The sequence below is a fragment of the Scyliorhinus canicula genome, chromosome 17 (genome assembly GCF_902713615.1).
Source record: "Scyliorhinus canicula chromosome 17, sScyCan1.1, whole genome shotgun sequence".
NCBI lineage: Eukaryota > Metazoa > Chordata > Chondrichthyes > Carcharhiniformes > Scyliorhinidae > Scyliorhinus > Scyliorhinus canicula.
Genome location: NC_052162.1, coordinates 129,937,613 through 129,960,507, shown reverse-complemented (window position 1 = coordinate 129,960,507; position 22,895 = coordinate 129,937,613). Strand labels below are relative to the sequence as shown.

Here is a 22,895-nt window from a genome sequence, read left to right as displayed (position 1 = left end):
GGTATGCCCGGGGAGCAGCTGGTGGGAGGGCAGACCTGGAAGGCGGCTGGAAGTCGGGTATGCCCAGGGAGCGGGTAGACCCGGGGTGTGGCTGGATTGCGGGTAGACCCGGGGAGCGGCTGGGGGGGCGGGTAGGCCCAGGGAGTGGGTAGACCCGGGGGGCGGGTAGGCCCAGGGAGCGGCTGGAGGTCGGGTAGGCCCCGGGAGGGAGGGGAGGCAGCTGGCTCGAGGGAGGGTAGGCCCAGGGAACGGCTAGAGGTCGGGTAGGCCATGGGAGGGAGGGGAGGCAGCTGGCTCAAGGGAGGGTAGGCCCAGGGAGCGGGTAGAGGTTGGGTAGGCCCCAGGAGGGAGGGGGATGGCAGCTGGCTGGAGGGAGGGTGGGCCCGGGAGTGCTGGAATTGAGGGGCCTGTCAAATGAGAAGAGGCCCTGGCCACCAACCCCTGACCGATTTCTCCTGATGGAATGCCCAAACCTCATCGGGAGTACGTGTGTGTGAGAGAGTCAGTAAGAGGTGCATGGTCTACTTTTCAGATTCGGTTCAAAGTGGGAATTCGGTGCGCGGGTGGTAGGGGTGGTGGAAGAGGTGCTTCAGTCTTACTGCAAGAAGTACAGTGTGCTGAGTGGGGGCTGGGTGGGAGGGGGAGGATGTACTTTTTTCCTCTACTCTTTTCGGTCTCCAGCATTTGACTTCCACGAGAGTGCAGGAGCAGGCAAATCAGTAACTGGTCCTATTAGGAACTACATTTTATCAGTATTGTAAAGTTTATTGGTCATACTACTGGGAGGCGTGGGCTTTACTAATTATATATTAATGAATTAGCAATTATTAATTAATTAATAAGTTTTCGAGATAGCTGGTGACGAGATGCAATGGCAAGGGATGTATGCCAGTGCAAACACGTGTGCCCTCGGTGTTTCCGGCTCCAGTGTTAGTGAGCTGGATGCTGAGCTGCATTCACTGCGGCACGTCGTGGTGGGGGTTACCTCTGCGCTATATTCCAGGAGGGCAGTTAAGGGGACTCCCGAGGGCAGGCCGTGCACAAGCCTCAGTCCTTGCAATTGTCCAACGGGTGTGAGATTTTTTTTGGGCTTGTTTGGATGAATCACAGAATCCCTCTCGTGCAAAAGTAGTTTTACATTCAGTTTGAGGGAGAGGGGAGTGGGTCTGAGACTCTATTTTTAAACTTAAATAAGGGCAATTATGAGGCCATGAAAGCAGAGCTGGCTAAAGTGAATTGGCCAATTGGGTTAAAGGATAGGTCAATAGAGATGCTGTGACAGGCATTTAAGGGGATATTTCAGAATACATAGACTAGATCCATAGAATCCCACAGTGCAGAAGGAGACCATTTGCAAAAGTGAGGTTACACACTTTGGAAGGAGGGATTTAGGCATAGACTATTTCCTAAATGGGAAGATGCTTAGGAAATCAGAAGCACAAAGGGACTTGGGAGTCCTTGTTCAAGATTCTCAAGTTTAACGTGCAGGTTCAGTCAGCAGTTAGGAAGGCAAATGCAGTGTTAGCATTCATGTCGAGAGGGCTAGAATACAAGACCAGGGATGTACTTCTGAGGCTGTATAAGGCTCTGGTCAGACCCCATTTGGAGTATTGTGAGCAGTTTGTGGCCCTGTACCTAAGGAAGGATGTGCTGGCCTTGGAAAGGGTCCAGAGGAGGTTCACAAAAATGATCCCTGGAATGAAGAGCTTGTGTGAGGAACGGTTGAGGACTTTGGGTCTGTACTCGTTGGAGTTTAGAAGGATGAGGGGGGATCTTATTAAAACTTACAGGATACTGTGAGGCCTGGATAGAAGACGTGGAGAGGATGTTTCCACTTGTATGAAAAACTAGAAGCAGAGGACACCATCTTAGACTAAAGGACCGATCCTTTAAAACAGAGATGAGGAGGAATTTCTTCAGCCAGAGGGTGGTGAATCTGTGGAACTCTTTGCTGCAGAAGGCTGTGGAGGCCAAATCACTGAGTGTCTTTAAGAGAGATATATGGGTTTTTGCTTAATAAGGGGATCAGGGGTTATGGGGAGAAGGTAGGAGAATGGGGATGAGAAAATATCAGCCATGATTGAATGGCGGAGCAGACTCGATGGGCCGAGTGCCCTAATTTTGCTCCGATGTCTTACGGGTCAGCACCCACTCTCCCGCCATAATCCACCTCATCTGCACATTCCTGGACACTAAGGAGCAATTAATCGTGGCCAATCCCCCTGACCTGCACATCTTTGGACTGTGGGAGGAAACCTACGCAGACATAGGAGAGAATATGCAAACTGCACAGACAGTCACCCAAGGCCGGAATAGAACCTGGGTCCCTGGCGCTGTGCTATATAAAGTCTATCTGGAGAATTGATCATGAAAAACCAGGAAATGTCATAGAAGTCATAGAATCCCTGCAGTGCAGAAGGAGGCCGTTCAGGCCATCGAGTCTGCCCCGGCCCTACGAAAGAGCAGCACACCTCGGCCCACTCCATCACCGTAACCCCACCCAACATTTGGAAACTAAGAGGCAATTTAGCATGGCCAAGCCACCTGACCTGCACATTTTAGGGCTGTGGGAGGGAGCCAGGAGCACCCGGAGGAAACCCACGCAGACACGGGGAGAACGTGCAGACTCCACACAGTCACCCAAGTTAGAAACAAACTCAGGTCCCTAGCTCTGTGAGACAGCAGTGCCAACCATTGTGCCACCTTTGAACAGGTATTTTGCATCAGTCTTCATAGAACATACAGTGCAGAAGGAGGCCATTCGGCCCATCGAGTCTGCACCGACCCACTTAAGCCCTCACTTCCACCCTATCCCTGTAACCCAATAACCCCTTTTTTCTTTATTTTAAATATAAATTTAGATTACCCAATTATTTTTTCCAATTAAGGGGCAATTTAGCGTGGCCAATCCACCTATCCTGCACATCTTTTGGGTTGTGGGTGCGAAACCCACGCAGACACGGGGAGAATGTGCGAACTCCACATGGACAGTGACCCAGGGCCGGGATTCGAACCCGGGACCTCAGCGCCATAGGCAACAATGCTAACCACTGTGCCACCGTGCTGCCCCCAATAACCCCTTCTAACCTTTTTTTGGTCACTAAGGGTTAATTTTAGCGTGGTCAATCCACCTAACCTGCACATCTTTGGACTGTGGGAGGAAACTGGAGCACCTGGAGGAAACCCACACAGACATGGGGAGAACGTGCAGACTCCGCACAGACAGTGACCCAGCGGGGAATCGAACCTGGGACCCTGGCGCTGTGAAACCACAGTGCTAACCACTTGTGCTGCCCACAAATAGAGCAGCTCACTATAGAGTATACAAGTATCATCCCAGAGCAGCTATGAATCAAGAAATGGAAGGGCGGGAAGAACTCAGGAAAATTACCAGTCACCAGAGAATTGGTACTGAATAAAGTGTTGGAGCTGGTGGCTGACAAGAGACTGGGTCCTGATGGACTTCATCCTGGGGTCTTAAATGAAGTTGCTGGTGAGATAATTGACGCACTGGTTTTAATTTTCCAAAACTCCCTAGATTAGGGGAAAGTCCCAGTAGATTGGAAGGTGGGGAATGTGCTCCATTATCCAAAAAGGGAGGGAGACAAAGCTGGAAACTACGGGCTTAATATGTCTCATACGGAACATGTTAGAAGTTACAACGAATCGATAGCAGGTCACGTGGATAGGCTCGAGGTGAGCAGGTAGAGACAATATGGTTTGGTGAAATGGAAATCACGCTGCGGAGAATAAAGCTTATGGTTAGATGTTGGCATGGATCAAAGGTTGATTGGCCAAAAGGAAGCAGAGAGTAGGCATAAATGGGTCATTTCCAGGTTGGCAAGTTGTAACGAGTGGTGTGCCACAAGGATCAGTGCTGGGACCTCAACTGTTTACAACTTATATCAATGACTTGGAGGATGGGGTGGTTGGAAAACACATTGATATGTAGGAAAGTAAATTGTGAAGAGGACATAAGGAGGCTACAAAATGATATAGATAGGTTAGGTGAGTGGGCAAAGATCTGGCAAGTGGAATATAATGTGAGTAAATATGAAATTGTCCATTTTGGCAGTAAGTATCAAAGAGATGCATATTATCTAAATTATGATAAATCGTAGCGCTGTGAGATGCAGAGGGATCTGGGTGTCTTAATGCATGAATTGAAAAAGGCTGATATACATGTGCAGCAAGCAATTAGGAAAGATGATAGAATGGGCCAGTTGGCCGTCTTCTGTAACTTTTCTGTGGTTCTAATATCATTTAATGCAAGGGGAAATCCAAAAAATAGAGAGTTGTACAGAGCATTGGTGAGACCACATCTGGATCACTGTGTACATTATTCTCCTTATTTAAAGAAGGATCTAAATGTGTTAGAAGCAGTTCAGAGAAGGTTTACCAGACTTAATACCTGGACTGGGCGGGTTGACTTCAGGGGAAAGGCTAGGTTGGTATCCGCTGGAGTTGAGCAAAGAGACGACTTGATCGAAAGGGATAAGATCCTGAGAGGGGTCTTGACAGGGATGGATGTGGCGAGGACGTTTCCTCTTGCGACAGAACCTTGACCTCGAGGGTCACCGTTTAAAAATAAGGGTGACCCATTTAAAACGGATGAGGTGAAATATTTGCTCTCAAGGGCCACGAGTCTTTGGAACTCTCTTCCTGAATACGTTCTGGAAGCAGAGTTGGAATACATTTAAGGCAGTGGTGGATAGATTCTTGGTAAGCAAGGGGGTGATAGGTTATCGGGTGGGGGGGAGGCGGGATGCAAATTTGAGGTGACTGTCGGATCAGCCGTGGTCTTATTAAATGACGCAGCAGGATCGATGACCCAAGTGGGCAAATCCTGTTCCTTGTTCGTATGAGCCTGTGTGTGAGAGGGAGAGAGAGAGTCTGTGTGTGAGAGAACTCGAGACCCCCCCCCCCCATCCCAAAATCCTATCGACAATCATAGAATTTCCAGTGCAGAAGGAAGCCATTGAGTCTGCACCGGCCCTTGGAAAGAGCACCCTACCCAAGCCCACACCTCCACCTTATCCCAGTAACCCCCCCCCCCCCTCCTTTTTGGTCACTAAGGGCAATTTAGCAGGGCCAATCCACCAAACCTGCACATCTTTGGACTGTGTGAGGAAACCGGAGCAAACCCACGCAGGCTTGAACCTGGGACCCTGGAGCTGTGAAGCAACTGTGCTGCCCGACAATGCCGGTCAGGAGAGGAGGGCTGACGGGTAGCCTGCTTCTGACACCGACATGAATTCTGCCCAAGGCAGCACGGAACATGCACCAACAAAGGCACTTTGCGAGATCAGCGTTTGTTAAACCCGATCCCTTCACTAGCCTCTTCCCCACCCCTCCCCTCGGGCCTAGTTTTTCTCCGCCCCTGAAGTGAAAAGGCCTCACTCAAAAAAAAAAAAGTTTTATTGGTGAACTCTGTTGCTTGGGACACATTTAAATGGGCATTTTTATTCATTACTCTTTTGAAAAAAGATTATTGCTTCGACTTTGACATTTAAAAAAATCATGTTTAATGTTGTACGAAACCTTATTTTACCGGAATTTGATCCATCGGCCCCTTGAGTGAGCAAAAGCTTGAAATGTGTCCCCCCCACAGAAAGGATGGACCAGTGTGATCCAGTGGAATGGCAGAGAGTTCTCAAATGACCTATTTCAGCTCCGATGCCCCTCCGTGCCTCCGGCCGCTCCTGCACCTCGGAAACCCTGAGTTTGAGTGACTGGAGGAATTTGCTGCAGCCGTGGTTCCCCAGGACACAGGAAGCGAGCTGGAGCGCCAGCTGGAGTCCCCACACAGCAGAGAAATTGGGAGATCCCATCGTCGTCATTAAAGGTTTTATCTACTGACACTTTATGTATTATTTATTAATTACATATAAAACTCTTGATATAGCATGAATCGTTTTTTTTAATACATATATATAAACATAAAACAATTTACTTTGTGAGGCGAGAGTGACTGTCCTTCACATCAAGGCAGCATTTGACTGAGTGTGACATCAAGGGCCCCAGCTAAACTGGAGTCAATGGGAATCAGGGTGTAAACTCAGACTGAGCACAAAGGAAGATGGTTGTGGTTGTTAGAGGTCAGTCACCTCAATCCTGGGACATCACTGCAGGAGTTCCTCAGGGTAGTGTCCTAGGTCCAACCATCTTCAGCTGCTTCATTAATGACCTTCCAACGTCAGGACAGATGTGGGGATGTTCGCTATTGATTACACAATATTCAGCACCGTTCACCAACTCCTCAGATAATGAAGCAGTTCATGTCCAAATGCAGCAAGACCCTGGACAATATCCAGACTTGGGCTAAGAAGTGGCAAGCTACATTTGTGCCACATAAGTTCCAGACAGTAGCAATCTCCAAAAATGAGAGAATCAACCATCTCCCCCTTGACATTCGATGGCATTACCATCACTGAATCCCCACATCAACATCCCGGGGGTTACTATTGACCAGAAACAACTGGACTAGCCGTATAAATACTGTGGCGACAAGAGCAGGTAGGAGGCTAGGAATCCTGCAGCGAGTAGCTCACCTGACTCCTGATAGCCTGTCCACAATCTACAGTACAGGAGTGGGATGGAATACGCTCCGCTTGCCTGGATGAGTGCGGCTCCAACAACACTGAAGAGGCTCGGCACCATCCAGGGGAAAGCAGCACCACTTGATCAGCACCCCATCCACCAACATTCACTCCCTCCACCACTGACACACTGGTAGCAGTGCATGTGTGCGTACCATCTATAGAAAGTGCACTGTAGGAGCTAATACGGCTCTTTAGGCAGCACCTTACAAATCTACCGTCTAGCAGGACATGGGCAGCAAACAACACGAGGAACACCCATCACCTGCAAGCTGTCCTTCAAGCCACTCACCATCCGGACTTCAGGATCACAGAATAATAGTGCAGGAGAAGCTCTTTGCCCCATCGGGTTTGCACCGAAGCCTGACCTGTCTACCTGCTCCCATTTGGCAGCACTTGGTCCATAGCCTTGAATGTTATGACATGCCAAATGCTCATCCAGATATTTTTTTAGGCATCCCACCTCTACTACCCTCCCAGGTAGTGCATTCCAGATTGTTACCATCCTCTGGGTGAAAACGTTTTTCCTCAAATCCCCCTAAACCTCCTACCCTTGAACTTGTGTCCCCTCGTAACTGATCCTTCAACTAAGGGGAACAGCTGTTCTCTAACCACCCTGTCTATGCCCCTCATAATCTTGTACCCCTCGATCAGGTCACCCCTCCGTCTTCTCTGCTCCAGCAAAAACAACCCAAGCCTATCCAACCTCTCTTCATAACTGTAATGTTCCACCCCAGGCAACATCCTGGTGAAACACCTCTGCACCCCGTCCAGTGCATTCACATCCTTCCTATAATGCGGTGAGCAGAATTGCACACAGTACTCCAGCTGTGGCCTCACCAAAGTTCTATACAACTCCAACATGATTCCCTGCGTTTGTAATTGCCTCGATTGATAAAGGCAAGTGTCCCCTTTGCCCTTTTCACCACCTTATTAACGTGCCCTTCTGCCTTCAGCGATCTATGGACAAACACTCCATGGTCCCTTTATTCCTTGGAACTTCCCAGTTTCAGGCCATGCATTGAATACTTTCTTGGGGGTGGCACGGTGGTGCAGTAGTTAGCACTGCTGCCTCGGGGCAGCACGTTGGCACTGCTTGCCTCACAGCGCCGAGGTCCCAGGTTCAATCCCGGCTCTGGGTCACGGTCCGTCTGGAGTTTGCACATTCTCCCCGTGTTTGCTTGGGTTTCGCCCCCACAACCCAAAGATGTGCAGGGTAGGTGGATTGGCCGTGCTAAATTGCCCCTTAATTAGAAAAAATGAATTGGGTACTCCAAATTAATTGAATACCACCTTGTCAAATTACTCCTCTCAAAGAATATCACCTCACACTTTTCAGGGTTAAATTCCTTCTGTCCATTTGATCATCCCATGTACATCTCTCTGTAACCCAAGACACTCAACCTCACCGATAACGACCTGGCCAATCTTTGTGTCATCCGCAAACTTACTGATTCTACCCCCACATAATCATCTATGTCGTTTATATAAATGAAAACATAAGAGGGCAGCACGGTGGCGCAGTGGGTTAGCCCTGCTGCCTCACGGCGCCGAGGTCCCAGGTTCAATCCCGGCCCTGGGTCACTGTCTGTGATGAGTTTGCACATTCTCCCCGTGTCTGTGTGGGTTTCGCCCCCACAACCCAAAGATGTGCAGGGTAGGTGGATTGGCCACACTAAATTGCCCCTTAATTGGAAAAAATAATTGGGTACTCTAAATTTATTAAAAAATGAAAACATAAGGGGACCCGGCACAGATGTGGGATCTTGGAAATATATCCACCTCGGGCACAGCCGTGGGTTCCAAAATGCGGCTCACCGACCATCAGCTTTTCAAGGGGTCAAATAGGGATGAGCAATAAATGCTGGGCAACGCCTCACGCCCCTTGAATGAATGGAAAAGCATATTTTTGCCCCTAAGCTTTGATTAAGCGTACATATATATATATACACAAGGGTGGCACAGTGGTTAGCACTGCTGCCTCACAGGGACCTGGGTTCAATTCTGGGCCTTGGGTGATTGTGTGGAGTTTGCACATTTTCTCCGCGTCTGTGTGGGTTTCCTCCGGGTTCCTCTCACAGTCCAAAGTTGGGTGGATTGGCCATGCTCCCCCTCAGTGACCAAACTGAGGGCAGTGGCGTGAGCCTTGATGGGGTGCTCTTTCGGAGGGCCGGTGCAGACTTGACGGGCCAAATGGCCTTCTTTCGGGATTCTATGTATTTTTCCACATGTACATTTACTGATGTGTGCATTTTGGCCTGTGATACTTCCTGGCCCAGCAGCCCCCAGGCCTGCCCATCACCTGGGCGGGCCACAGCGCCTCACAATCCCCACCTGGGCTGCATGCGACGTCCCGCCCCCTTGCCGCGCAGCCATTGGTTGGAGGACCAGCGGTCCTCCAGGCGCCGCCCCTCCCTTTCCCTATTGGTCGGAGCGGACGTCCATCAGCGCATAGGACCATCCCGACTGTGAGTCACGTGGTCTGCTCTTTCCCAGCAGCGCCGCTGCCCCCCTCCCCCCCCCATCCGGTGTCTCTGTTCGCACCGGTCGGACACTCAGGTTTGCCTTTTCTTTATCTCTCTCTCGCTTCGCCGTTCCCATCTCTTCAGCTCACTCGCTCGGTTTGGGAAATCTCACTTTCTGTCGGCCATTGGGCCTCAGAATGGCCGCCTTCACCCCTCCCCCACACAGGCGTCCAGCACGCAGGCGCAGTGCCGGCTCCGCCCTGTGTTTGCACCGACCGAGCATGCGCACAACGCCCGGCAGGCATATTTAAAGGGACACCGTCCCTCCTTGTGTCCCCTTGCCATTCACAGCAATGTCTCCCAACTACTTGTGTGTCATGTCACACCTCTAGGCTGTAAAAATAAAAATTGACGCACACCTCCTATTTTCTCCGTCACCTTTGAGGATGCAAAGATAAAGATTGATAGTTTTTGTGAAGAATAAAAGGATTAAGGGTTATGGTGTTCGGGCCGGAAAGTGGAGCTGAGTCCACAAAAGATCAGCCATGATTCTCATTGAATGACGGAGCAGGCTCGAGGGGCCAGATGGCCTACTCCTGCTCCTAGTTCTTATGTTCTTGACAGCTGGTAATGAGGAAGGCAAATAGAATTTTGCCCTTTATAGCTAAATAGCAGGGGCTGTTTAGCACAGGGCTAAATCACTGGCTTTGAAAGCAGGCCAGCAGCACGGTTCGATTCCTGTTATAGCTTCCCTGAACAGGTGCTGGAATGTGGCGACTAGGGGCTTTTCACAGTAACTTCATTTGAAGCCTACTTGTGACAAGCGATTTTCATTTCATTTTCATAAAGGGATGGAACCTTAGTTCGGCCACGCTTGGAGTATAGTGTTCAATTCTGGTCGCCACACTACCAGAGCGATGTGGGATCAAAGAGATCTTGGTGTTCAGGTCCACAGGTCACTGAAACGGGCAACAAAGGTGGAGAAGGTAGGCAAGAAGGCATACAGCATGCTTGCCTTCATTGACCGGGGAATTGAGTATAAGAATCGGAAAGTCATGTTGTAGCTGTATAGAACCTTAGTTAGGCCACACTTGGAGTACAGTGTTCAATTCTGGTCACCACACTACCAGAAGGATGTGGAGGCTTTAGAGAGGGTGTAGAAGAGATTTACCAGGATGTTGCCTGGTATGGAGGGCATTAGCTATGAGGAGAGGTTGAATAAACCCGGTTTGTTCTCACTGGAACAAAGGAGGTTGAGGGGCGACCTGATAGAGGTCTACAAAATTATGAGGGGCATAGACAGAGTGGATAGTCAGAGGCTTTTTCCCAGGGTAGAGGGGTCAATTACTAGGGGGCAGAGGTTTAAGGTGCGAGGGGCAATGTTTAGCATGTTTTTTACTCAGAGGGTAGTGGGTGCCTGGAACTCGCTGCCGGAGGAGGTGGTGGAAACAGGGACGATAGTGACATTTAAGGGGCATCTTGACAAATACATGAATAGGATGGGAACAGAGGGATACGGACCCAGGATGTGTGAAGATTTTAGTTTAGATGGACAGCATGGTCAGCACAGGCTTGGAGGGCCGAAGGGCCTGTTCCTGTACTTTTCTTTGTTCTATACAAGTAGGGAGGGAAGTGTCACTGTAACTATACAAGGCATTGGTGAGACCACCCCTGGAGTAGTGTGTGCAGTTTTGGTCCCCTAAGCTCAGGAGGGATGTAGTTACATTTGGAGGCAGTTCAGTGGAGGTTGGCTAGATTGATTCCAGAGATGAGGGGTCTGCCTAATGAAGAGCGATTGAGCAGTTTAGGCCTATACGCTCTTGAGTTTAGAACATAGAACAGTACAGCACAGAACAGGCCCTTCGGCCCTCGATGTTGTGCCGAGCATTGTCCGAAACCAAGATCAAGCTATCCCACTCCCTGTCATTCTGGTGTGCTCCATGTGCCTATCCAATAACCGCTTGGAAGTTCCTAGAGTGTCTGACTCCACTATCACGGCAGGCAGTCCGTTCCACACTCTAACCACTCTCGGAGTAAAGAACCTACCTCCGACATCCCTCCTATACCTCCCACCCTGAATCTTATAGTTATGCCCCCTTGTAACAGCTACATTCACCCGAGGAAATAGTCTCTGAACGTCCACTCTATCTATCCCCCTCATCATCTTATAAACCTCTATTAAGTCGCCTCTCATCCTCCTCCGCTCCAATGAGAAAAGCCCTAGCTCCCTCAACCTTTCCTCATAAGACCTATCCTCCAAACCAGGCAGAATCCTGGTAAATCTCCTTTGCGCCCTTTCCAATGCTTCCACATCCTTCCAATAGTGAGGTGACCAGAACTGCACACAATACTCCAAATGTGGTCTCACCAGGGTCATGTACAGTTGCAGCATAACCCCGCAGCTCTTAAACTCAAGCCCCCTGTTAATAAACGCTAACACACTAGAAGCCTTCTTCACGGCTCTATCCACTTTAGAAGAATGAGAGGAGATCTAATTGAGATACTTAAGACGATAAGAGGTATCGACAAAGAAGACATGGAGCGGATGCTTCCTCTTATGGGGCAATCTGGAAAGAGAGGCCATTGTTTTTGGATAATGGATAGCAGGGATGCGAATAAATTACTTCTCTCAAAGGGTGGTGAACCTGTGGAATTCACTTCCCCGGAGTGCAGTGAATGCTGGGACATTGAGTAAATTTAAGGAGGAGGTAGACTTATTTTTAAGTACTAATGGGTTGAAGGGTTGTGGATAACAGACAGGAAAGCAGAGCTGAGGCCAAGTTGAGATCAGCCATGATCGTATTGAATGGCAGAGCGGGCTCTAGGGGCCGAATGGTCTACTCCTCCTGGTTCTTATCTTCCCTTACTGGAAACTTTGTTTTTAACTTCTCCCTGTCCTCTCTTCTGTTTCTTCCCCCCCCCCCCCCCCCCCCCACCTCTACCTGTCTCTCCCGTTTCTCCCGGGGTTTATAAGCGCCCTTTTTGAGTTTTTGTGCAGGCGCATGGGACTTCTGTCTTCAGCTCCACGTCCCGTTGGTCATGTGCATGGGCCTGACCAGCATAAAAACTCTAAACCACGCATGTACGGCTGTATACCAGCCGGCGTCTTGGAAACACCGACCAGAGAGCTGAAGACAAAGGTTAGTTTTATTTTAATGACATGAATTTTGAATGTTTGTTCACGGCACCCCAATATGCAGTGGCACACAGGTTGGGAACCACTGATTTAGAGGGACAGTTGCACAGTGAGAGATGCTATGCTCAAATATGGAGGGAGAGTGAGTTTCAGAGCAACGTTAAGAATATGCAAACTGGAATTATCCAGAATCAGAATAGGTACAGTACAGAAGGCAACCATTCGGCCTCCAATATCCGTGCTAGATCTCTGCCAGAGCAATTCATCTAGTCCCACTTTCCCAGCCTTCTCCTAATCAATTGTCATTTTTAACACTGGTTCTTCTACTCTTCGCAGACTTATTTTTTTTAACAGTTATTACTGATTGAAAAACTGTTTTGCAGGCGGGAAGCCCAGACTACACATTGCGTCATTCCGACTGATTCATCAGGACGCAAAGACCATCGGCAGCATGGAAGGGAAAAGCAGCATTCTCAGCACGGACAAACCGTACACTTGTTCCACGTGTGGACTAGGGTTCCAGCAATCGGCCGACCTGGGAAGACACAAGTGTAACCGAAACAAGGAGAGGCCGTGTAAATGTGGGGACTGTGGGAAGGGATACAGTCACCCCTCTGAGCTGGAAATTCATCGGCGCAGCCACACCGGGGAGAGGCCGTTCACCTGCTCCGTGTGCGGGAAGGGATTTGCGCAGTTTTGCCACCTACTGACCCACCAGCGGATTCACACCGGGGAGAGGCCGTTCACCTGCTCCGACTGTGGGAAGGGATTCACTCAGTCATCCACGCTGCTGAGGCACCAACGGGTTCACACAGGAGCAAAGCCCTTCCCCTGCTCCACGTGTGGGAAGGCATTTACACAGTCATCCCACCTGCAGATACACCGGCGGGTTCACACTGGGGAGAGGCCATTCACTTGCCCTGTGTGTGAGAAGGGATTCACTGAGTCATCGCAGCTGCTGAAACACGAACGCGTGCACACCGGGGAGAGGCCGTTCACCTGCTCCGAGTGCGGGAAGGCATTCACTCGGCCCTCCAACCTGCTGACACACAAGCGCGTGCACACCGGGGAGAGGCCGTTCACCTGCCCCCAGTGCGAGAAAGAATTCGCTGACCCATCGGCACTGCTGAGCCACCGGCGTGTCCACACCGGGGAGAGGCCGTTCACCTGCTCCGAGTGCGGGAAGGGATTCACGCAGTCGTCCCACCTGCTGAGCCACAGGCGGGTTCACACCGGGGAGAGGCCGTTCACCTGCTCCGAGTGTGGGAAGCGGTTCACGCAATCGTCAGCACTGCTGACCCACCAGCGAACCCATACCAGGGAGAAGCCCTTCACCTGCTCCGAGTGTGGGAAGGGCTTCAATCGATCATCCAACCTGGTGAGACACCAGCGAGTTCACACGTGACTGCACTGCTCTGAATCTGCTCAGATTGAGGACTGAACCTTGTCAATAATGACACTGGGGGGGGGGGGGGGGGGCGGTGTTGGTATTGTTGCTGCTAACCACAGTATCCAGGATGGAGTTGACAGAATTGGAAAGCGTCTTTCGCAGCCTCAGTACAACCCTGTGCGCATTAAGCCTCTACAAACAGTAATGTGATAAAGACCAGAGATTATATGTTTTTGGTGAGAATGATTGAAGATGAAATGTTGACCAGGGCTGCATCGCTCACCTTCAAAATACTGGCCATGGCTGACAGTGTGTTAGAAATGCAGGGGTCCCTTTAAGAGTAAACCAGGGCTAGCTTCAGAGGGAATTGAGAGCAGGGGAGGCTTAAGACCTCCCCCCCCCCCCCCCCCCCCCCCCCCACCCAATTCGCGGCATTGCTTCTGGACAGGGGGAGGATCCAGAAGGGGATAGTGCAAACCAGTTTTTGTACTGAGTTATAGTCACACAATAAAATAGTTGGGAATCATTAGAATGTCCTCCGCCGCCAAACTCATTGAACGGATATTCACCTATTTAATATGGTAGAGGATTGACCTCGATCTACCCCGGCGGGAAGACAAGGCAAACCAAGTAGGCCCTGTTTCTGACAAAAGAAATGCTCCCAGCGGCTTTGAAGGGGAAATGGCTGAGTCATGCTTACGAGATCGGAAGCTTTGATTAATAACATCCAATCCTTTCGGAATTGGAACCACAAAGACAATGGAAGAACGAGGTGGCGATGTGGACTCGGGTCACATCTGTAGCCAAGAGGAAGCGAGGTATGGCTTTGGCCTTGCTTTTATCGGGAGGAATGACGATCGGAAAGGAAGTATTCTCACAACCGAAATTAACTGACTTCGATTCTGCGGCGATTTGTGGGCAGAAGTTACGAAAAAGAGGGGGCGGCGCGGTGGCTCAGTGGGTTAGCCCTGCTGCCTCACGGTGCTGAGGTCCCAGGTTCGATCCCAGCCCTGGGTCACTGTCCGTGTGGAGTTTGCACATTCTCCCCGTGTCTGCGTGGGTTTTGCCCCCACAACCCAAAGATGTGCAGCGTAGGTGGATTGGCCACGCTAAATTGCCCCTTAATTAGAGAAAAAAACAAATTGGGTACTCTAAATTTAAAACATTTTAAAAAAAGAATTTAATAAAAAAGAATTTACGAAAAAGCTTGTTGGAAGCTGATGAGGAGTGGTCAATATTTGATAGATTTCAGTGGGACAGTGGGTCCATCGAATAATATGTCATGGATTTTGAGAAGTTATGCACAAGGCTAAAGATATTCGATCTAGGTATTCCGGAGTCGGTATCCGTGTTGAAATTATTAGATTGCGCAGGGAATCTCACACATGGACAGACCCTTAGTTTGTCACAGATGTTTAATCTTATGGTCAGGACCCTCTTTTTGAACAGATGACCACCGAAAGGTCTTGTCACGACACCCTGGGCTAGTACACGGTCAGTTCCAGCCCCACTTGACCCGGAGTCATAACAGAGATGAAATTAGACTTTATTTAAAATACCCACGGTCCTTGGTTGAGCCCATAAACTTACAGTCAACTGGTTTGTAACTTTAAAACAAATGTAACCTTTTTATCTTGTGCAGTATTATAATTAAATGGACTAAAATCAATGGGCCGAATGGCCTCCTGCATTGTAAATTCTATGATTCTATGAAAACATAACTGATTATTTACTACCCCTTCCCCAACCTCCTGTTGTCCGTACAATTCAGACACTTAGACCAATTTATAGTAAAACATTTTACCCAGGTGCCCTTATTCGCGAGATGAACAAAGGACAAAACACAAGTACACAATTCAACCCAAGTTTATTTTCAAACACAAACCGTCAACCCCCCAAATGATCCTGACTAGAATATGCTTGCGATTCTCCGACTACCCGTGCCGATGAACTGGATCGTGCTACGGGTCCAATCCTCTGAGTCTGCAAAGGTAGGTTTCTCCCGCTGTTTCCTTCCATCCTCTGGTCGACCATCCTCTGCTGCCTCTGTGTCGAGTCTTCGCTGAGGAGGGTCCCTGGATGCCTCCTTATCCTCCTCTTTGCACGCTTCCAGAAGCTTCTCTGGCCCTCAGCCAATGAGATCACTGGGTGGTGTTGCAACACCCAATGGAGTTGCCGATTGCAACTCTGCAGGATACCAGGAACACCCCAAATGGTCCACCCTCGGGTGCGTTGTCTGCACAGAATCCTATCTGGGTGCCAGAAAGTCTGGCTCCATCTGAGCAATCCACTATCGATTAATGTTAACTTGTGTCTTTTGTGCCTGGGGATCGCCCGGTATCGCCTCATTAATATGCTAAATTTCTTTTCATAGCGCTGTCTGGTTTCAGCAACAGCCAAACTGGTTTCTGTAGCAGTCCAAATATACAAGCACTCTGCAAACATGTCCAATTTTCCCTGCATTCCTTGCAATCTTCCATTTTGTGGCTACAGAAGATGGCGGAATTTGAATTCAACAAAACAATCTGGAATTAAAAGTCTAATAATGACCATGAAACCATTGTCAATTGTCCTTTCAGGAAGGAAATCTGTCAAAATTGCCCTTAAATGCCCTCAGCGGTGCCCCCATCCCATGAATGAATAAAGAACTCTAAATGTCACTGTATAAGGAATGTTTCCAAAGTCAGAATCAAGTATTTGAAAGAACTGGTTCAAAAACTTGGTTGCTTGGGTATCTTGGTTGCTGATTCAGTTAATTGTGCTGTGCCAGATAGTGGCTGCACCTCAACAGTGAGTGGGGTCAGTTATTTCCAAACCTTTGACAAAGCAGATAATAGGGCTGAGGATTACGAAAGCACGACCTATGGGTGGCATGGCGGCACAGTGGTTAGCACTGCTGCCTCACAGCTCTCGGGACCCGGGTTCAATTCCGGCCTTGGGTGACTGTGGACTTTGCACTTTCTCCCGGTGTCTGCGTGGGGTTTCCTCCGGGCGCTCCGGTTTCCTCCCACAGTCCAAAGATGTGCAGGTTAGGTGGATTGGCCGTGCTGAATTGCAGCACGCTGGGCTAAATAGCTAGCTTGTGGAGCAGAACAAGGCAGCAGCGCGGGTTCAATTCCTGTACTGGCCTCCCCAAACAGGCGGGAATGTGGCGACTAGGGGCTTTTCACAGTAACTTCATTGAAGCCTACTTGTGACAATAAGCGATTATTATTAGTGTCTAAAAGGTTACGGGGATAGGGTAGAGGAGTGGGTTTAAATAGAGTGCTCTTTCCAATGGGCCGAACGGCCTCCTGCCCTGTAGGGATTATATGACACTCTATTCTATGATTCAGGGAGGAAAGTACATTAACGTCTTCAGGTAGGGAATAAACAGTAAATGGTAGAACCCTCAAGAGTATTGACAGTCAAAGAGCTCTACGTGTACAGGTCCACAGGTCACTGAAAGGAGCAACACAGGTGGAGAAGGTAGGCAAGAAGGCATACGACATGCTTGCCTTCATTGGCCAGGGCATTGAGTATAAGAATTGGCAAGTCATATTGCAGCTGTATAGAACCTTAGTTAGGCCACATTTGGAGTATAGTGTTCCATTCTGGTCACCACACTACCAGAAGGATGTGGAGGCTTTAGAGAGGGTGCAAAAGAGATTTACCAGGATTTTGCCTGGTGAGGGCATTAGCTATGAGGAGCGGTTGAATAAACTCAGTTTGTTCTCAATGGAATGACGGCGGTTGAGGGGCGACCTGATAGAGGTCTACAAAATTATAAAGGGCATAGACAGAGTGGATAGTCAGAGGCTTTTTCCCAGGGTAGTGGGGTCAATTACTAGGGGGCATAGGTTTAAGCTGCGAGGGGCAAGGTTTAGAGGAGATATACGAGGCAAGTTTTTTACACAGGGTAGTGGGTGCCTGGAATTCACTGCCGGAGGAGGTGGTGGAAACAGGGACGATGGTGACGTTTAAGGGGCATCTTGACAAATACATGAATAGGATGGGAATAGAGGGATACGGACCCAGGATGTGTGACAATTTTAGTTTAGACGAGCAGCGTGGTCGGCACAGGCTTGGAGGGCCGAAGGGCCTGTTCCTGTGCTGTACTTTTCTTTGTTCTATGTTCCAAGAGAGTGATCCTCCCATGTGAAATTGCAGGAATGTGTCATTTCATTAGCACTGATGTGTTTCGGAGTGCCATCTGGCTGTTGCTGGGTAAGTCCTTGCTAAGAGGAGCAAAGATGCATTTGAAGACGGAGAATGACAAAGCATTGTCTTTGGGAAAGCCTTGAACTTGCAGTTCAAATGGCTCCGGACATTATTGTATTCCCCTGAGGAACCCCTGTCAAGAAATCCAAACACAGTAGGAAGTCTTATAACACCAGGTTAAAGTCCAACAGGTTTGTTTCAAACAGGAGATTTCGGGCACTGCTCCTTCCTCAGGTGAATGGAAGGAGCAGTGCTGCGAAAGCTCCTGTTTGAAACAAACCTGTTGGACTTTAACCTGGTGTAAGACTTCTTACTGTGCTCACCCCAGTCCAATGCCGGCATCTCCACATCATGGAAACCCAAGCAGTATTGTTGACCTCTGGAGATAGAAGTCTAGCTGGCAATGTGGTGGAAGCAGGGACGATAGTGACATTTAAGGGGCATCTTGACAAATACGTGAATAGGATGGGAATAGAGGGATACGGACCCAGGAAGTGTGAAGATTTTAGTTTAGACGGACAGCATGGTCGGCACAGGCCTGGAGGGCCGAAGGGCCTGTTCCTGGGCTGTACTTTTCTTTGTTAGAAGTCTTACAACACCAGGTTAAAGTCCAACAGGTTTGTTTCAAACACTAGCTTTCGGAGCACTGCTCCTTAGGTGAATGAAGAGGTATGTTCCAGAAACATACATATACACAAATTCAAAGATGCTTGTGTATATATATGTTTCTGGAACATACCTCTTCATTCACCTGAGGAAGGAGCAGTGCTCCGAAAGCTAGTGTTTGAAACAAACCTGTTGGACTTTAACCTGGTGTTGTAAGACTTCTCACTGTGCTCACCCCAGTCCAACGCCGGTATCTCCACATCATGTACATGTTCTATGTTCCAAGAGAGTGATTCTCCCATGTGAAATTGCAGGAATGTGTCATTTCATTAGCACTGATGTGTTTCGGAGTGCCATCTGGCTGTTGCTGGGTAAGTCCTTGCTACAAGGAGCAAAGATGCATTTGAAGACGGAGAATGACAAAGCATGTGTCTTTGATAAAGCCTTGAACTTGCAGTTCAAACGGCTCCAGACATTATTGTATTCCCCTGAGGAACCCCTGTCAAGAAACCCAAGCAGTATTGTTGACCTCTGGAGATAGAAGTCTAGCTGGCAAGGGAATCATCTGGAAATTTGCCCATCCTTCAGGAAAGTTCAAGCCACTGCTCAAGGATGCCGGAGTTGTGAATAAAGAATATGAATCCCAAGTGGAACAGATTACCCTTCAAGGCAATATATGTGTTCAATAGTAGAAGGTGCCACCATGCCCGGTTGCAAGTGTCCCATTAGCCTGGGAATTTAACAAAGCCAGGGACCTGAAGGTGTGGGACAAGGATTGGAGTATTAATCTGTTACATTTTGTAGATATGGCAACCAGGCTCAGCGTATCCACTGTAATAACAAGGACAGACGCACAATAGTGGATAAAGTCATGGAAAAGAGGATTGGAATAAGCCTTTGGTCACCAACAAAATGGGAATGAATTTGTGAAACATGCACACGACTGCGGAAAGTCCATTCAACAATGGCTTGCATGAAAGAAATCGTGGTTGAAATTGATTAAACTTGAGCGATCATTTTACAGTCACCCATGTTGCCGTGGATCGGAGGTTACATGCAGTAGGCCAGACTGAGTAAGGATGGCAGATTTCCTGCCCTAAAGTTAATCTTTTTTTTTACAATTTAGAGTGCCCAATTCATTTTCTTCCCCAATTAAGGGGCAATTCACCTACCTTGCACATCTTTGGGTTGTGGGGGCGAAACCCACGCGAACATGGGGATTATGTGCAAACTCCACACGGACAGTGACCCCAGAGCCGGGATCTTGGCGCCGTGAGGCAGAAATGCTAACCACTGCACCATCCTGGGGGCATCAGTGAATCTGATGAGTTCTTATCACAATCAACAATAGTTTTCATGGTCACCATTTGACTTTTAATTGTAGATTTTTATTCAATTGAAATTTCACCATCTTTCTGATTGGATTTGAAACCAGGTCTCCAGAGCATTACCCTGTGTCTCTGGATACTAGTCCAGTGAGAATACCATCACCCCACTGCCTCTTCTACAGGCTGCAAGTTAGAAACTGCAGGTGATTGGGAGGGGGGGGGGGGGGGGGGGGGGGGGGGGGGGGGGGGGGGGGGGTTACAGCCAGAATCCAAAATTGCCTTCAGCACTGTATCACTTTCCTCCAGCACTCGAGAGAATGACTATTAGCTCTTGATATGGGTCCAGACCAGAATCCGACAATTTGTATTTGGTAAAAAAACTGAGGAAATGTTACTGGACCACAGGAATGATAAGACTGATCAGTGGACAGCTTTATGTCAAAACAAACTTTAATTAGAAAACAGGATTAAGCACATTAGCAACAAAGAAATAGCTTTACAGTTGACAGATACAGCATCTTAACTTACTTTCTGAAACCTGCCTCTACATTCCAATTAAGCAAATCCATATATTTCAAATACCACTTGTGTATAAAGTTAACAACTAGGCTTTACTTGCTTATCTTTTTAAAAAATAAATTTAGAGTGTCCAATTCATTTTTTCCAATTAAGGGCCAAAGTAGCATGTTCAATCCGCCTAGCCTGCACATCTTTGGGTTATGGGGGCGAAACCCACGCAAAAACGGGGAGAATGTGCAAACTCCATACGGACAGTGACCCAGAGCCAGGATCGAGCCTGGGACCTCAGCGCAGTGAGACTGCAGTGCTACAAATGCACCACCGTGCTGCCCTTTTACTTGCTTATCTTGATGCAGAGTCCTCAGGGAGAGAAACTTTTTTGTAGGGCTAAACTGAAAACCTTCAGCTCGGCTTAGAGCCCTGGAAGCCACTCCTTTATCCAGACAGACCTGGCTCCTCCCATTATCTACACTAGCATGTCTCTTGTTACAAAATGCACCTTAATTCGCTTAGCCAGGCTCCAACCGTGACAACTTTCCATCAGCTCTCCATTAGCAACCAGGTAAAATGGCTTTTAATATCTATTAGCAAAACACTTTGGTGCAAAAATCACTGATTACCTCACTTTTAATCACAGCTCGAGCAGGCATACTGTCTGTAAGCATTTTAACCCAGGTTTTAACATCATTACTGCAAAAATACAAACTATAAAGTGTGACAATTTCTTATATTCATCACTCTACTTTCGCCACTCACTTCAATGCTGTACATGCAAATGTGTTTATCAAATTTTTTTTTAAATTTACAGTACCCAATTATTTTTTCCAATTAAGGGGCAATTTAGCGTGGCCAATCCACCTATCCTGCACATCTTTTGGGTTGTGGGGGTGAAACCCACGCGAACATGGGGATTATGTGCAAACTCCTCATGGACAGTGACCCAGAGCCGGGATTCGAACCCGGGTCCTCAGCGCCGTAGGCAACAATGCTAACCACTGTGCCACCGTGCGGCCCTGTGTTTATCAAATCTGAAGTATCAGAAAAAATTAGGAGAGTTTTAAGATGCCATAGAAAATAATCAGCTCTCATGACCTGGTGTATTGCAAGAGAGAAGGAGGCGAGGGATGGGGAGGACAAGGAAAATCTATTGGACGTGACGCATAAAACTAGGATGGTGCAACCTGGGAATTTGACTATAATCTGACTCGCCGATGGCACAAAAACTGTGGTTGTGGTAAATAGCGAGGTGGAAAGCCTTAGATTACAGGGCGATTACAGCCGGGCTGGTGAGATGGACAAAACTGTGGCAAATGGGAGTTAACCCTAAGAAGTGTGAGGTGATATATTTTGGGAGCATGAACATGGCAAGGAAAGATACCATGAATGGTGGGACCCTCGGAAGTACAGAGGATCAGAAGGACCCTGGGGTGCATGTCCAAAGATCCCTGAAGGCAGTAGGATAGGTAGATAAGGTGGTTAAGAAGCCTTATGGGAATCATGTCCATATGTCTGGGCATGTCCAAAATTGAGGGTATTTTGGCAGGTGTTTGCTGACGCCATGTCCACGGTATTAAATATGAGGGTGGCAATGAGTCCGGAGGTGGCGATTTTTGGGAATCCGGGAATCCAGGAGGAGAGAGAGGCGGATGTTCTGGCCTTTGCTTCGCTGGTCGCCCGGAGGCGCATATTACTAGCATAAAGGGACTCAAAGCCCCCAAAATCGGAGACCTGGCTTTCGGACATGGCTGGCCTCCTCTGCCTGGAGAAAATTAAGTTCGCCATGAGGGGGTCTCTGCTGGGGTTCGCCCGGAGGTGGCAACCATTCATCGACTTCCTTGCAGAGAATTAATCGTCAGCAGAAAGGGGAGGGGGGGGGGGGGGGGCGTTAGGTTAGCGGGGGTAAGTAATGGCAAGACCTGTGGGAGAGGGGGGTGGCATTTGCACTGTGTTTATATTTATTTGTTTATTGTTGATTTTGTTGTTGTTGAAATGCCAAAGAAATACCTCAATAAAATGTTTCTTTAAAAAAAAGGCTTATGGGATACTTGCCTTCATTAGCCGAAGATCAAATACAAGAGCAGGGAAGTTCTGATGGAGCTGTATAAAACACTGGTTAGACCACAGCTGGAGTACTGTGTGCAGTTCTGGTCACCACACTGTAGGAAGGGTGTGATTGCACTGGAGAGGGTGCAGAGGAGATTCACCGGGATGCTGCCTGGGCTGGAACATTCAGCTATGAAGAGAGGTTGGTTAGGGCTGGGGTTTTGTTCCTTGGAGCAGCAATGGCTGAGGTGGGACCCAATTGAGGTGCATAAAATTATGAGGGGCGTGGATAGGGTGGGTAAGAAGGGATCTATCCCTTAGCAGAGGGGTTAATAATCAGGGGGCAAAGATTAAAGGAACAGGAGATTTACAGGGGATGTCAGGAAAGCTTTTTTCACCCAGAGGCTGGTTGCAATCTGGAACTCACTGCCTGAAAGGGTGGTAGAGGCGGGAACTCACACATTTTTGAAGCGTTTAGTTGAGCACATGAAATGCCAGTGCACACTAGTCGAAGCCATAATTTTAAGATTGATTGAGAGCTGTGCTCCCATTCTTGTGGTTTAAGGATGGATTGAGTAGGATTATTTAAGAGGTTTTTTTTCGGGTGTG

The 22,895-nt window shown here is 48.5% G+C and overlaps 1 protein-coding gene across 4 annotated transcripts in view; it reads left to right on the top strand.

Moving 5' to 3' along the window:
- The window catches only part of LOC119951302 (gastrula zinc finger protein XlCGF8.2DB-like), a 62,011-nt gene extending 48,344 nt beyond the window's left edge, over nucleotides 1–13,667 (top strand). Inside the window, exons 1-3 of one of the 4 annotated variants that reach the window (XM_038774388.1) lie at nucleotides 9,075–9,158; nucleotides 12,063–12,204; nucleotides 12,584–13,667. In XM_038774388.1, the coding sequence (XP_038630316.1) occupies nucleotides 12,652–13,605 (954 nt within the window). In that variant the 5' untranslated portion in view covers nucleotides 9,075–9,158; nucleotides 12,063–12,204; nucleotides 12,584–12,651 and the 3' untranslated portion in view covers nucleotides 13,606–13,667. Of the gene's footprint in view, nucleotides 1–9,066; nucleotides 9,159–12,038; nucleotides 12,205–12,583 lie in introns of those variants that run through there. The other 3 variants (XM_038774386.1, XM_038774389.1, XM_038774383.1) reach the window with 3 other exon arrangements.
- Nucleotides 13,668–22,895: the final 9,228 nt, after the last annotated feature.